This window comes from Apodemus sylvaticus, chromosome 2 (assembly GCF_947179515.1).
Source record: "Apodemus sylvaticus chromosome 2, mApoSyl1.1, whole genome shotgun sequence".
NCBI classification, from domain to species: Eukaryota; Metazoa; Chordata; class Mammalia; order Rodentia; family Muridae; genus Apodemus; species Apodemus sylvaticus.
The window spans coordinates 7,396,522-7,412,547 of NC_067473.1; the positions used below are offsets into that span (position 1 = coordinate 7,396,522).

At 37.6% G+C, this 16,026-nt stretch overlaps 1 protein-coding gene across 1 annotated transcript in view; it reads left to right on the forward strand.

Annotated features, from left to right (window-relative positions):
• Orc5 (origin recognition complex subunit 5) overlaps positions 1-16,026 on the forward strand; it is a 70,004-nt gene that overhangs the window by 25,699 nt on the left and 28,279 nt on the right. The window contains exons 4-10 of the mRNA XM_052173080.1: positions 901-975; positions 3,633-3,744; positions 8,923-9,053; positions 11,158-11,206; positions 11,288-11,378; positions 13,880-13,932; positions 14,986-15,098. Of these exons, the coding sequence (XP_052029040.1) occupies positions 901-975; positions 3,633-3,744; positions 8,923-9,053; positions 11,158-11,206; positions 11,288-11,378; positions 13,880-13,932; positions 14,986-15,098 (624 nt within the window). The remainder of the gene's footprint in view (positions 1-900; positions 976-3,632; positions 3,745-8,922; positions 9,054-11,157; positions 11,207-11,287; positions 11,379-13,879; positions 13,933-14,985; positions 15,099-16,026) is intronic.

The following is a 16,026-nucleotide window of genomic DNA, read 5'->3' on the forward strand; positions in this document are numbered from 1 at the left end:
TTCAAGAACTGTGAAAAAATAAATTTTAAGCCTTTAGGTCTGAAGTAATAATATAAAAACAAAAACAGCACAAACTCAGAAAAAATGGTAATGGGGGAAATTAAGTATTTTTTCCTTTTGTTCTTTCTATATGAAATCATATATTCATGAATCTTAATCACCCATGATACTAACGTGACTTTTTGGGACAATTTTGGAGAAATCTGAGTATTATCATTAAAGTTTTAAATGTATGATATTGTGGCTGGTTGTATTTTTTAGAAGACCCATGGCCTCATTAGTCAGTCTTAATAGTTGTTAATGTGACCAAACTCATCACCATTTTGCTGTTATATAATGTGATGCCATCCATAAGTGTTTACCATGTATGTCTAATGTCTATGCTTTATAAAAACATTATAACACTGAACAAAACTTGGTCTTTGAGTTATCCATAAGTTTAAACATTACATTGTATGTATAGTTGTAAAGTTTAATGAAGAAAGCTTCTGCGATGAATTTTATGAGTATATTTCTGTCTTTCTTGAGTAATAAAGACTCGTGGGTTTTTGTATTTTTTTTTCAAGTGGGGAAATACTGTGTGTTGTGTAGAACAGTTAGAGAGCAGCCTTTTAAACACAACAATGACATGTTTTCTCTTTGAATATTTAGATTAAAATATGCTATCTGGTATTTTTTTTAGCTTAATCTGTTTAAAATATCTTTTTTTTTTTTTTTTTTTTTTTTTTTTTTTTTTTTTTTTTACAAATAATAGCCCCTTTGGAAATAAATTCAAATTTGCTTTAAACAGTTACAACTTTTCTTTGTTAGTATGGAAAAATTTTTAAAAAATCTTACAACATGTTGTACTTTATAAAATAGATTATGAACTGATTTTCATATAGACATCTCTCTTTACAGGTTCTGGATAAAGCTGAATATCTAAGAGATATGGAAGCAAATCTTTTGCCTGGGTTTCTTAGGTTGCAAGAATTGGTAAGTAGTAAATGAGAGTGACTTTCCCCGAGTGTAGATCAGGTCTGTTTCCTACCTAGCGTGTCATATTGTTGTGCGTCTCTGTCATGATTACAGTTTAGTAATCCATAGGGATAGTAATTCTGTTTTCTCCATATACCCAGTAATGGTGTTCAGATGACCTTGGCAGTATTAGACCTTTTACTCATGTCTTAGTTTTAACTATAGAAACTATTTGGAAAAAAGTTAAAGTTAACTTAATAAACATTTCTTGTTTTTACATTAAGTATCTAAGTCAAAACAAATTTAAATTTAAAACCCATTGAATACTGGAAGATTTTTAAAATGAACAGTTGAAAACATTACCAGTTTAAAATCATTGATCTTTGTTCTTGTCAGCTTCTCCATATGTGTTTGACTGATCCTATAGAACGCCTTTCACATGGCCAGAAGGCTCAGTGTGAGGAGTACTTGCCACTAAGCCTGGCGACCCAAGTTCTTTACCTGAAACCAAGATGCTCCTGGAGACCCAACTCCAGCAAGTTGTCCTTGATCTCCACGGCCATGTGTGGTATACAAGTGGTGCCGTGTACATGAACACATTTAATAAATACAAATAAATCTGAAGATTTTTCCATGAGCTTTATCATCAAGAATGTGGACAGAGCATACTTTTTAGGTCTAAATAGATTCAGAATTATTTTTTAAAAATCAGTAAATTTCTAAGCTGAAAGCATTTGAAAAGTTCTTTCTTTGGGGGCTGGTGTATAGCTCAGTAGTAGAACCTTGGCATTGTATTTGTAAGAAATAAAGTCTTTCCTGAGGGGATTCCCTGCTAGTATCCAGGCAGGAAAGCTAATCCTGTGAAGGGTTGAAAATGAATCCCAATGCCTTCACCAACTAGGTCAGACTCTAATGAAGTTTAAAGTCAGGCAGCTCATTCTTAGAACATTTAATACACAGTACAATTTGGGGAAAGGCTTCCAGGAAACAGTAAGTCTACTCAGTCTATCTAATTCCATGTCACAATAAAGCTTAAGGTGTGACTACATAGAAACTCCTTCACCATGAGGGCGGGTTTTATAGCTAAAAGGCCTAAAATAGAGTGTGGTCTCTGACCAATAGCACAGCGGTCAACAGGGGTCAACAGGCCGTCTGGTACATGTGGTGTCTCCCCTGAGGATGGGGAAGTGGTCTAGGGAGGAAAGAGCCTGGGATAGACATTCTGAGGAAATAGGATGAGGTCTGCCTCTATAGCAAAAGGTAGATGAGATATGCCTCTGCATAAAGGTCACCATGACACTAATAAAAACCACTCTCAGCTTCCGGAATGGAATGCAGGTATTTGGTTTGTATCTCCTCCATTGAGGAGACACTGCTGTGTGGTAAACTGATTTTCTGTACAAGGAGGACCTCTCTACTCCCAACATCCTCCTTTCTCTTATAAAGATGATCAATTTTTTATAGAATTATTCACTCATAAATTCAACTCTTTGTTTATCAAAGAAATTACTCTTTTCTTCCTTCCTTCCTTCCTTCCTTCCTTCCTTCCTTCCTTTTTCTTCCTTTCTTCCTTTCTTCCTTTCTTCCTTTCTTCCTTTCTTCCTTCCTTCCTTCCTTCCTTCCTTCCTTCCTTCCTTCCTTCCTTCCTTCCTTTCTTTCTTTCTTTCTTTCTTTCTTTCTTTCTTTCTTTCTGGTTGGTTTGGGTTTTTTTTTTCTTTTTCTTTTGACAGGGTTTTCTCTGTGTGGGTGGGCCTGCCTGTCCTGGATTCACTTTGTAGACCAGGCTGCCCTTGAACTGACAGAGATCCACCTGCCTCTGCTTCCTGAGTGCTGAGATTAAAGGTGTGTGCCACCGTACCCTGCAGAATTACTTTTCAAAGTTATGCAAAACAACATGCAAGGAACATACTTGATAGGGATTCAGATAGCAAATCATCAGAAAAGGAATGCCATCTGTATGAGATATGGGTCCTAAGAATACTTGTAGACAGGAGCAGGTACCACATGTGTTAGCCTCAAGGATGCCAAGAGAATCTGGGAGATCATTCTTGTAAGGAACATATATATCTCAAAAGATACCTCCTTTAGTGGGTGAGTTGAGGGGATGCTACTAGTCATAGTTATTTGTATAGTTATTCACTGTGTAATGACCATTAGTTTTTCTTAATAATATGAAAACAAACAGAAAACTTTAATATTTCTTAATAATATGAAGTTATACAATATGGCAGATCTACTTTGATCCAATTCCATGTTTCCTTTTCTCTGAGTTGCTGTGGCTATTTTAATAATGGAAAATGCTAAATTTTCTTTTTCTGTTGGCAATTGATTGAAAGCCTATAATTTTTAAAAATTCTGATAGATTTTGTCTTAATTTTTTCAACAGATGTGTTTCTTAATATCTACAAAATAAGTTCTGTATGACTGGCCTAGTGTTCATGAATAACTGAAATGTTGATTAATCTACAGTTTTATGGAAATTCCAAGCAATTATGTATGAAAATTTACAAATGGTTGAGCTCTCTGATTAGGTTTTCTAAATATGGTTTATTAATATGCAAATAATTTGTTACATACATTAAGATTTGCAGAATTTAGTTGAAGATAAATCCAAAGGGAATTACTGCCCTGGGATTGTTAAATACTAAGTTACTTTTCTTCCTGTTTATTTATAGACTGACAGAAACGTGACTGTTATCTTTCTCAGTGAGATTATTTGGGAAAAATTTCGTCCAAATACTGGATGCTTTGAGCCATTTGTCTTATATTTCCCTGACTATAGCATAGGTAAGTTTCAATTGTTTGAACAAATAAACCTTGTTAATATTTTTGTTCAAAATGTTAAGCTATAGCATGTTTAGATTAAAATTATTTAATATCCGCTACAGTTTGTTGCCAGTCTCGAATAAAATGCTTCTATTTCTGCACTTTAAAACTATAGACTATTCTCTATTCTAAATGAACAGGTCTCTTGTTTTTCTTAATACTATAGCTTCAACACTGTATACACACACACACACACACACACACACACACATACACACCTGGGTTTCTGGGGTGATGGCCCACGTCCTTCCCAGAGCTTGTACGGCTGGGCAAGACAGACATGGGTAGTTGGACTGTGTGCATCTCCATGGAACTATCAGGCAGGACAGAGCTCGTGGGCCTCACCAAGGCTGGCAAGTCCTCAGTCTTGGACACCACAGATGCTGCTGGATATTGAGGAAGAACTGAGAACTGGGAGGGGGCCCCGGGGATTGGTATCTGGCCAAGGGATGAAGGGAAAGAGGCAGGGGAGAGCTCCACTGGGTTCTGCGGGGACCAGACTGTCCTTGCCGTGGTCAGCGGATGGCTTGGGTTGGTGGCTGCAGTGACTGGGAACTCTGGGAGGCCTTCTAGAAGCAGGAGCATCTCTTTAGGCAAAGACTTGCCTCATCGTTCTAGCAAGGCCACACAGTCCATGGTTTTCAAGAGTTTATTGCAGAGAAATAGAAAAGGTAGAGAAATAGAGGCCTGTCATGGCCATGTGGAGAGTGGAGGGAAGGGAATGGGAAGAGAAGGGGAACAAGGGAGCAAGAGAAAGAACAAGAGAGTAAGAGAGGGGAGGAGCAAACAGCCCCTCTTATAGTGGGCTGGGCCCTGGCTGTTGCCAGGTAACCCTGGGGAGTAGCATATCTGGCTATTGCCAGGTGACTGTGAGGGTGGCATCAGGACAGAATACCAGGGGCTCGGGGTGTTGCCCTATGTGACTGACTACCATAGGATTATGGAGTTGAGGGCCTCATGTCAGAAGACTAGTGTCTAGGAGCACGGCCAACGGTCCGTCCCTTGTAGAATATCTACTGGGTCTCCAGAAGTTAACCTTTGCTCAACCAGAACACAGACTGCCTTTCACAGTCGTCCCCCCACCCTCCCTTCCACACACAGTGATACAACATTCACACAAATAAGAGTCGTAACATACATTAGAATTGGGGAGAAATCTTTATCATATACTTGGATTAAGTTTCATGGTGACTATATCTTGATTGTATCCATTTTATTTGTCATTGCTATAACTATTACTCTGACAAATGCTGGTTCTCTTGTCTATTTTATTGGGGGGGGGAGCTTATTTAATCTTAAATTTTATAGTTTCTAATAATTTTTCTCTTTGGAGGAACATGGTACATGCTGTATTGTTTGATAGCCTTGTAGATTATTGAATTTTGAGCTATCACTGTACAGAGAAGGTACCTCCAGCTCAGCCATCATAGCTGTGAAGCATGAGGTGGTGTAGCAGGCTGCGAGGAGAAGGCACTCTGTGATCTTGGCCTTGTGAACTCTGTCCCTCTCATCTAATGAGCTATAACAGTCACTGCCAAGAGCAACACATTTTTTGCCTGTTTTCACAAGAACAGAAGCCAAGTAACACCTCCTGCTTTTGCTAATGAACTGTTTTTTTTTTTTATTTAGAGGAACTAAAAATAGATGAAGACCTTATTTTAATAGCTTCTCATCCATAGAAATTACAAAATAAGAGAAAAATGGGGGAAGAAAAGGAAAGAGATGCTTAAATCAAAGGATACAACATTGTAGAGCCATTTTTTTTAAAGATGTAAAACACGGATGAAATTTCAGGACAAAATTAAATCTAGCAATCTTTGTAGTGTTGTAGTGTAGGAAAATAGACCTGTTAACAGTGTAGTAAATGGAGCCGTGTTAGCTCTGTTTATTAAGTGTTTTAGGGCCTGTTTAAGCTTAGCTATAATCATAAATTTTCTATTCGAAATGAAGCATTAATTGACAAACCAAATTATTGGCAGCCAAAGGATTCGTGGTTAATGGTATCCTTCTGTGTAACATGATAGGTGTGTCCTTTTTAATGTTTTGTTTTTAAGGATACTACCTTTCCAGTTATAGCCAGGGTCAAATGTGAAAGTCTTGTTTACTGGTCTTTGCTATATACAAGATGGTTTTGTTAGTTTTGGTCTTCCTTTGAAGAGATGATGATATGCTTCATTAGGTTTGGTTAATTATCAGCATAGGTTAGGTCCTGCTCTGTAACCATTTGAAAATTTCAGTGACATAACTTCTTACCTCACAAGCTGTGTGTTCACCCATATTCTGTTTTCCTTCCTTATTGTAAGCCCCTTGGTTCTGCTTACTAGGAACCTATAATATTCTTTTGGTTTTAATGAAATATAAGAAAGAAAATAGCTTTTATCATATATTCTGTCTAGTGTGTTTTTTTAAATTCTGCATCTATAAATGTAGTTTCATCTAGTCCAGCGATGTTCAGCCTTCCTAATGCTGAAAACCTTTAACACAGTTCATCATGTTGTGGTGACCCCCACCATAAAATTATTTTGTTGCTACTTCATAACTCTAATTTTGCTACTGTTATGTATTGTCAGGTGGTCTGTGTTCTCTGATGGGCTTAGGCCACCCCTGTAAAAGGGCTGTTCAGCCCGCAGAGGGGTCACAGCCACAGGTTGAGAACCACTGACCTAAGCAAACTTCATTATTTCTCCATACGTTGTCCCCGCTCACAGCTTTCACTTTCCCCAGGGCTGTATTGGTTGTTGTAGGTCATGTGATCCTGTCCCACTGCAGTTTATTTAAATACTTTTGTTGGCATAGTTTTTATTTCTCTGTCTTTAAATTCATCTTTTGTTTGTTTTTTTTGTTTTGTTTTGTTTTGTTGTTTTGTTTTTTCCTGAAGTTAATCGTGCCGTCTTTCGGAATTTTTTATCATAGAGCCCTTCTTGCTTTTTTTCTATATTGTTAAGCATATGAACATATTTATAATAATAATCTAACCTGCTGCTCTTCCATTTTGGTTTTCTTTCTGCTAACTCCCCCACCCCCAAGTATTATGCACCACCTATATACCTTTTTTTAAAAACTGAATTATAGACATTGTGATTTGAACATTTTTAGCATATTTGATATGCTTTGGGAGAAGGGATCTAGAATAGTTTTTATTGCAGGGCTAATTTTCTAAGACCTAGCACCTTTGGAATCTCACTGAGTGCCTCATCTTCATCATGGTCTGTGCATTCTGACTAAAAATAACATGAAAAATTAATAAACCCATGTGAACTAGGTATTGTCCAACCTTTAGTTCTCAATAATTGGTTTTTGTACTTCCCTCTGATCCACAGAAGTTGTTCTTATTTGGCCTTTTGCTATACTCTGTTCATATATAAGTGTATATGAACTCAAGATCATTTGGCAGGTTTCTATGCCCCTCCCTTTTTTCCATCACTCTAGGATGGCTCTATATCCTTGGATACACTGCCTGCAAATCCAGACTGTCTTAACTCATACCATCCTTTTTCTCCTCAACTCAGTGAGATTACTGAGCTTTTTCAGGCTCTTTTTGTACCACATCTGGTTAGAAAACCTGATTGAGCCAGGTATAGTGGTGCACAACTTTAATCCCAACACTCCAGAGGCAGACACAGACCAGTCTCTGACTGCTCTATATAGGGATTTTTTTAAAGATAGCTAAGGCAATACAAAGAGACGCTGGGGTTTGGGAGGAAGGGAGGGAAGGACGGAAGGAGGGGAGGAGGGAAGGAGGGAACACAAACTGGGTTGGTAGTAGGACTCACCTGTTTTATTATTCCAGGTCTAATTTTAGCTTTTTTCTGTTACTACAGCCTTTTATTACTTTTTGCTTGATGTTTAAACATACTCATTCACAGTTAATTGTTCCCTACAGAAAAGTTCTGTCTATGTTAGAGTGACTTTTATTTCTGTGATAGATCATGCCCTAAAAGCAAAATTATAGGACACACAAGCCATTCAAAATGATTTTCTCTGTGTGTGCTATCCAATAGTTCAGCATTTGTTAGGCACAATTTTTTTCATTACTTTGAGTAATCTTAGGCTATTAGATTAGACATGACTTGAGTACTTCAGTACTTTGAGTACTTGAGACCTCACTTATTTTGTAAGTAGTCTGTACTCAAGGAACTGATTGTTTATATAGCAATTCACTGAGAATTTTGATTCTTGGAGTGTTCCTCATGGCTGAAATTGGTCAGTGGCAAAATCTGAATTATTTGTACTGAGAATACTTTCTGATAACAAATACTGTATGTTTTATTTTGTTTTGTTCTTAATTCATCCAACAATCTATTCTTCAACTGTTTGGCCCAGTTTGACACTTGTTTGTCAATTCCAGTGAAACCATTCTCCAGAGCTAGAAATCGCAGGTTAAAGGCTCTGTCTCACAGAGCTGCTTTCTCCTGTGGATGCCAGCTCCAAGGACAGAACTGTCTTCTAAAAGCTGGCTACACTAATGTTCCTGTGGTCCTCTCTTCTGGTTCTTGGGTTGCCTGTAGGGCTCACAGAACTCAAGAAAGCTCTGTATTTTCTTTCTTAGTACTGTATTTACTACTGTCAGATTGTCAAAGATTAGGGGAAAAAAAAAAAAACAGAAACAGTTGTATGAAAAATACAAAATTGAGGCTCCAGCAGGTCCCGAGCCTGGAAGCTGTCCCTGTGGCCATGGTGTTACTACCCAGCTCATGGGTACACTGGCAGTCTGTACAGTGTCTGGAGCTCATGGAGCCCTTCTGTGTAGTTCCAGTTAACTAAGTCATTGCCCAGGGGGATGAACTTGCCTTCAGCCTAAAGGCTAGGAAGTAGGGCCCTAGCAACTACTGTCGCCTGTAAGCTCTCTAGAGGCCCAATCAGGTCACCTCATTAGTGTAAGCTCTGGTATGTTTAGGAGGGACTTAGTGGGAGAAGCTTTTAACCCCCATCATTTATGAAGTTTTGTGCCAGGAAGAAAAAGAAATGCAAATTATTCTGTCATGTAACTACTCTTTCCTAACTGACAACCACTTTATATTTCTTAATTATTGTTGAATCTAAATATTTGTTTTTTAAAAAAACATTTATAAAATTCTGGAGCACAATGATTATGGTTCTGTAGTGATCATTTAAGTTAGTTTTGTGTCCTGTGAACAGGCAACCTTCAAAAGATCCTGTCCCACGATCATCCTCCAGAGTATTCAGCTGATTTTTATGCTGCCTACATTAATATTCTCCTTGGAGTTTTCTACACTGTCTGTCGAGATCTAAAAGAGCTCAGACACCTGGTGAGTAAGTAGTTTGTGTGTGCACATCACATACACATACAATATATGTGTGTGTATATCCTTTAGAAAATTTTGAGATAAGCTAGAAGCTGAGAATATGTGTCAGAAATTTGGAAAAGGCATTTTGAGGCTAATGATTGCTGTCTGTGGGTTAGCACCAGCTGAGATCTGATAAGAAATTGTATTAAAAAATGTGTTCATTGTTAGTTATACCTTTCCCTTATTATAAATGTGTCTTGGAGCTGTAAAAGGAAGGAGATGAGGCTGTCTGGTTCCCTTTTAGAGCTTCAGTGAAGGTGCTGAGGGAGGTGACTCACTGAGGGGTGGAGATGGGTGACCCTAGGGCCTGCTGGCTCAACAAACAAGACCTGCAGTTAGTGCTTAATACTTTATCTCGGTGCTTGAAAATTCCTAGAAGGAACCTGTGTCAGTACGAACTGACTGAAGTTTTAGAAGTTGTGGAGAGTTTGGAATGTTGCAGGTCCAGAGCCTCATTACAACCTGTCTTAGGCTAAAGCCCATTGAATGTTCATTCCTTGACCCCCATGCCCACCTGACAGTCTCAGGCCTAACATCCTGACTGTAGATAAAAATCTTTTTGAAATAAACTAACAAAACTAATTTTTCACCAGACGAAAGGTCACATTTGCTACCAAGTAGCTGAGATTTGCCAGCTATGCCTTAACCACCACTTAATGTTTCTACCAAAGTGCTCTAAAAGTGCAGCCTCATTACCCTGTGTTTCTTAGAAACTAGCGCCTCTGCTTAAGGTACTGGTGAGTTTGAGTTTCTATTTCGCGGTAATGAATCTGTGGTGGTGTGAATGAGAATGGCCTCCATAGATAGGCTCATTGTTTGAATATTTAGTCTTCAGTCGGTGGAACTATCCAGGAAAAGCTTAGGAGGTGTGGTCTTACTGGAAGAGGTATGTCACTGGGGGTGGGCTTTGAGGTGCTAAAATGTCCACATCATTTTGAGTTAGTCTCCTACTTGAAAATAAGGATCTAAGCTCTCAGCCGCTGCTCCAGTGCCATGCCCACCAGGCCTGGTGCCATGCTCCCCACCGTGATGATCCTGGACTAACTCTCTACAAATATGAGCCCCAAGATAAATGCTTTCTTCTATATGTTGTTTTGATTATGATGCTTTGTCACATTAATAGAAAATTAAGACAAAAATCCTAATACAAAGTAGGAGAAATTTGCTGACATTAGGGAAAGAAATGTAGGAGAAATGGGCACGCTGCTGAGGAGCAGTACAGAATTTGGCTGGGCTTTGTTGACGTGACGCCTTAGTAACTATGTGCTGTGCCCAGGTCTGAAAACCTAAAATTAAGGCAAGAAGTTGGCTGAGGCAAATAGCTCTCTTTTATTTTTTTCTCTCTGAAGCTAATTTTAGTACTTACTATTGTCCTCTGCATTTGAATTTGCACAGCTATACCATTATGTCTGTCTCTTCTCTAGGCTCTATTACCAAATCATTTCATCATCAAATACTTAAAATCAAATTCATGTTAATAAGTTCTGCCTCAGTGTGTAAACATATACACACATTTTACCAATTTACTAAAATTCCATTTCAGTAGGATAGTAATGTGGAAAATTTGTAAGTAGTCATGATTAGTTAACCTTCATACTTAATGCATAAAATTTCTAGGGACATTGTTAAAACATGTAATAGATTCTTGGGTATTATGTTCCAATTGATTTAGCATGCCTGGGGTAGTGCCAAGAACTCATATGTGCAACGACCAGTGCAGATACTTTAAGTCATCCTTAATTGGGTGATGCTTAATTTATGATGGTGTTCACATGCTGGAAAATAGCAGTTAATTGTCTGGCCTTGATCTTTTTATTAAACATCATTATGACTAAGAGTACAAATTATGCCTTGCTATTTATTTGAGCCTAATATATTAGGTAGGATTTAGCCAATAGCTTGTTTTCTGTTGTACTACCATTATTGATATTGTTATTGTTTTATAAAATGATACTTTTCTTAAAATTGAATTTAAGTAAAATTTCATAATTTGTAATAAAGTATATGAAAAGTTTTCTAATTATAATTATTTTCTGCTTCTTATCTTCTCTTTTTAAATTCATAGGCAGTGCTTAATTTCCCCAAATATTGTGAACCGGTAGTTAAAGGAGAAGGTAACTAACTATAATTATTAATATTCCATGTGAGAAAAATTATACAAGATTTGAATTATTGAAATTCTCTCCTGTGAGTAGCAGGTGAACGTGATACTCGCAAACTGTGGAGAAATATTGAACCTCATTTGAAGAAGGCAATGCAGACTGTTTATCTCAGGGAGATCTCAAGGTGTGTTTACCTATTAAATATTGCTTACCCAGAGAGCTAGGACTAGAAATGTTATAGGCAGCAGGTGTTTGGGTTTTGTTTGTTTTTGAATACTTATATAGAATTTACTGATTAAGCTCCCTGATCCAAAATCTAAATTCCAGAATACTTCAAATTTCTAAATTACTTAAACTTCATATCTAACTACTTAAACTTCATATAAAATCAACGTATATACATGTTTTCCTTTCCTTTTTCACATACTTATGATAGAAAGAGAAGATTCAGCATATATAATCAGCACTCTCAGAGCCAGGAAACAATGTGTAGTTATAAAGCTCCAATACCTGGGAAATAAAAGAAGATGCTTTTCTACACCAGAAGTGTTCACAGCCTATCTTATGTAGAATGATCGATTTAGAGACTACTTGTCTGCTGCATTCTATTAAGTTACCATACCTTCTGCAGATCTAGTAGGCGTTGTCATCAGTGTGGCTTTTCACTGCCTCTCCACGTCAGCGTTCAAGCGTTCTCTCTTCTTTATGACCTATTCTTCCTCCTGGACTACTTGACTAATCCATAGAAATTCAGATCTCAGTATCTGACTCAGTCACATCTGCTAAGGCATTTTTTTCCTCACATAAAGCAACATAATTACTTTCAACATCTTTGAAAGAAGCATTGTTAAGTCTACTGTTAAGACTTGGAAACTGTTTAAACTAAAAATAAAAGAAAAACACCTTTAGTGTTCTAAGCAAAAACTCACTTACAAAAGAAAGTTAATAAACCTTGCAAACTGATCCGCACTTTTGAGAAACTCAAAGAGAAGTGAAGCCAAATATTTGTATTTTCAACCTGTCACTAAAGTATTAAAACTGTAGAAAACAGAATTAAACAGGGAACATTTCATAAACCACCTCTGAGAGATCTGCTGGTAAGTCTGGACACAACAAAGAGATACCAGGAAAGTTTACCCAAAAGATTGATAGTAAACACTGAATTTAATTTTATCTAAATGAAAATAAAGGCAAACACAGTGCAGAACAGTATGTGAGTATATATTGCTTGATAAGCAATCATATATGATATATCATCTTTTGTAAAAAATGACAATGGTGAAGTCCAATATGATGATTAGAGCTGTTGGGAGCTTACAGAGTAGCTGATGATATTTGTTTATTATAATTTTGATAGCTTTACACCTATGATCAGAGTAAAAGAATTACTGAAAAATTAACATTTAAGTATTTTGTTACACTGTTACTATATATGAAATGATTTTGTACAGGTATAAACATATATTGTGTGTATATATTATTTTTCTATTTTTTTTAATTTTCTATATTCTTTGTTTACATTCTAAAAGCTTTCCCCTTTCCCAGCTCCCCCCCCCCAATATGTCCCATAAGTCCTCTTCTCTCCATCCATTCTCCTATCTTTCCCCCTCCCTTTTCTCTGTCCTGGTACTCCCCTACAATGCTGGATCAAGCCTTTCCAGGATTAGGGCCCTCTTCTTCCTTCTTCATGGGAATCATTTAATATGCTAATTGTATCTTCAGTGTTCAGAGCTTCAGGGCTAATTAATATCCACTTATCAATGATTGCATTCCATGTGTATTCTTTTGTGATTGCATTACCTCGCTTAGGATATTTTCCAGTTCCATCCATTTGCCTAAAAAAATTCATGAATTCATTGTTTTTAATTGCTGAATAGTACTCCTTTCTGTATCCATTCCTCCATTGAGGGATATCTGGGTTCTTTCCAGCTTCTGGCTATTATAAATAAGGCTGCTACGAACATAGTGGAGCATGTGTCCTTATTGTATGCTGGGGAATCCTCTGGGTATATGGCCAGGAGAGGTATAGCAGGGTCCTCCGGAAGTGTCATGTCCAGTTTTCTTAGGAACCGCCAGACTGATTTCCAGAGTGGTCGTACCATCTTACAATCCCACCAGCAGTGAAGGAGTGTTCCTCTTTCTCCACATCCTTGCCAACACCTGCTGTCTCCTGAGTTTTTAACCTTAGCCATTCTGACTGGTGTGAGGTGAAATCTCAGGGTTGTTTTGATTTGCATTTCCCTAATGGCTAATGATGTTGAGCATTTCTTAAGGTGTTTCTCTCGGCCATCCGAATTTCTTCAGGCAAAATTTCTTTGTTTAGGTCTATACCCCATTTTTTAATAGGGTTATTTTGTTCCCTGGGGTCTAACTTCTTGAGTTCTTTGTATATATTGGATATTAGCCCTCTATCGGATGTAGGGTTGGTGAAGATCTTTTCCCAATTTGTTGGTTGCCGTTTTGTCCTTTTGACGGTGTCCTTTGCCTTACAGAATCTTTGTAATTTTATGAGATCCCATTTGTCAATTCTTGATCTTGCATATGCTATTGGTGTTCTGTTCAGGAACTTTTCCCCTGTGCCTATGTCCTCAAGGGTTTAAGTGGTAGTTTCTGTGGAGCTTTTCATTACCATATATTAATTTCTTGTGTCTCTCAATCTGTTTGTGCTCTTGTGTTTTATTTTAGTTCCCAGTGGGAAAAGTTACAGAAAGATGACACAGACCCAGGACAACTGAAAGGTATCAAAGAAACCCTGAGGTGGTTACTGGGCCCTGTTCGTACTGCTGGAGATTCAGTGCCTACTCTTAGACAGCCTTCAGTAACAATGCCAAGTTATAATACTTTCATTAGTAATTTTCCTTCAACTGAACACCAATTTTGTGTTTTTTAAGTATTAGAGTCTATTATATGAAAAATCAATTATTTCTTTTGATGTTGTCACCTAAATATTCCAATTATATGACACAACTTTAACTCAGCACATGGAATATTTTATGAATTTATTCATGAAATAAAATGCAACTTTTTAATAACTTGGGTTCTTTAGTGGTTATATTTTCAATTGCTCTTATTTTCTTTTAAGAAGGGTATGATGTGGTATTGAACTTTTTAGTTTTCGTCTCTTGGTTTCTGAGCACTTGAGCTGATTTACAGGTGATTGCTAGTTGTAGGGAAGAATGATGAGTGACTAGAGTTAGAACAGATGCTATAATGCATCTGAACTACTTCTGGGTGGCTGCGGACTAAGCTGTTTATTCATGTTTACAATGAGAGGAATAGCTGGCTTTAAACTACTACAGAGATGTGAAGTGATATGAAAGGCTTCCCACAGACTGTGGCACACACTAAGTATCAGATCCTGTCTTGTGTACACAGAATTGGCATTATGTGCATACTAGATATGGCTTCATATCTAATATCTGTCAATATGAGTTATTCTTTTTATCTTGAGTAGCTTTTAACATTACATACTATTATATGAGGTTTTTTCTTCGTGTGTGTGTGTGTAAGTAAGGGAGCGCATTGGAATAGAGGTAAAATTTTCTATTTTTGTGGTCATATAAGGTCTTCAGGAGAGTTAATGGAGAAAATAATATTAAAGGAAGAAGTAATAGCATTGAGACTCCAAATTGGGAAGAGACAGTCAAGTGGAGCAAGCAAGGCGCGCCATTGCTAGCGCTCAGCATGGTGGTGCCGGTAGCTAAGCACAGCTGTGGCGGGCGGGCGGGCGGGCAGGCAGTGGGGAAGCTGGGAAGGCACTGATGCGCGCTGTTCTGGTGGTCGTTATATAGGTCTCTCGGCGTACACCCACGTGGAGCTCCCATACTACTCCAAGTTCATTCTTATTGCTGCATACCTTGCCTCTTATAACCCAGCGAGAACTGACAGGAGGTTCTTCCTAAAGGTAATAGTAACATCTGTGTTTTTGAAAAATGCTAGTAGTACAGTTATTCTTGCAGGTTCAAACATACGAGCTTCAAAACTATTGTATATATATTGAACATGAAAAACAATTTTTGGTCATTCTATAAATAAAATACAATTTCATTTATTTTTAGAGCATTTAAATTGTATTGACTAATCTAAAGATGATTCGAAGAACAGAGTGTATTATATAACTGGCATACTGATTTTTTCATAAGGAACTTGAACATCTATGGAATATGGTGCTGTCTGAATGGTCTTCAGTCCTCTGTTGAAACCAAGGAATGATAGCTTTTAAGTTCTTCTGTATCTCAGGTCTAAGGGGCCAAGGTTAGACTAGGAGATGCTAAATATACAATTTGGACTTGTTAATGGCTCTACAATCACAGTCACTTTGGGAGAAAGTAGGTAGTTTACAGAAGAGAGGAAATAAGGACTAAAACATTTCACTCCTTCAAAACATTTTTTTCTTCCATTTTTATGCGTGTATGCATATATTCATGATTGTGTGCACATGTGTGTGGACAAGTTGAACATGCACATGTATGTATACACATGTGGATTTTGAAATCATCCTGGGTCTCTCCATCAAGCCCCAGACTCACAGACTGGTGAATTTTGCTAGCCAGTTTGCTCTGGCTCTGTGTCCTCTTCCCAAGGCTAGAGTTGCAGGCAGGCAGCCACACCCATCAGCGTGCATGTTTGTATAAGTTCTGGGCATCTGAACTCTAGCCATCTGTAACACTAAGCCTAACGCTGCTTTCTTCTCTGCACGTAAAACATTTGTGTGGACTTAAAACTTAAATTATTAATTTTTGGGGGGGTTTTGGTTTTGGTTTTTAGGTCATTAGTTACTAGTCTTTTGGGGGTAAGGGTAACTAACCCCTGACGCGTGTGTGTGTGTGTGT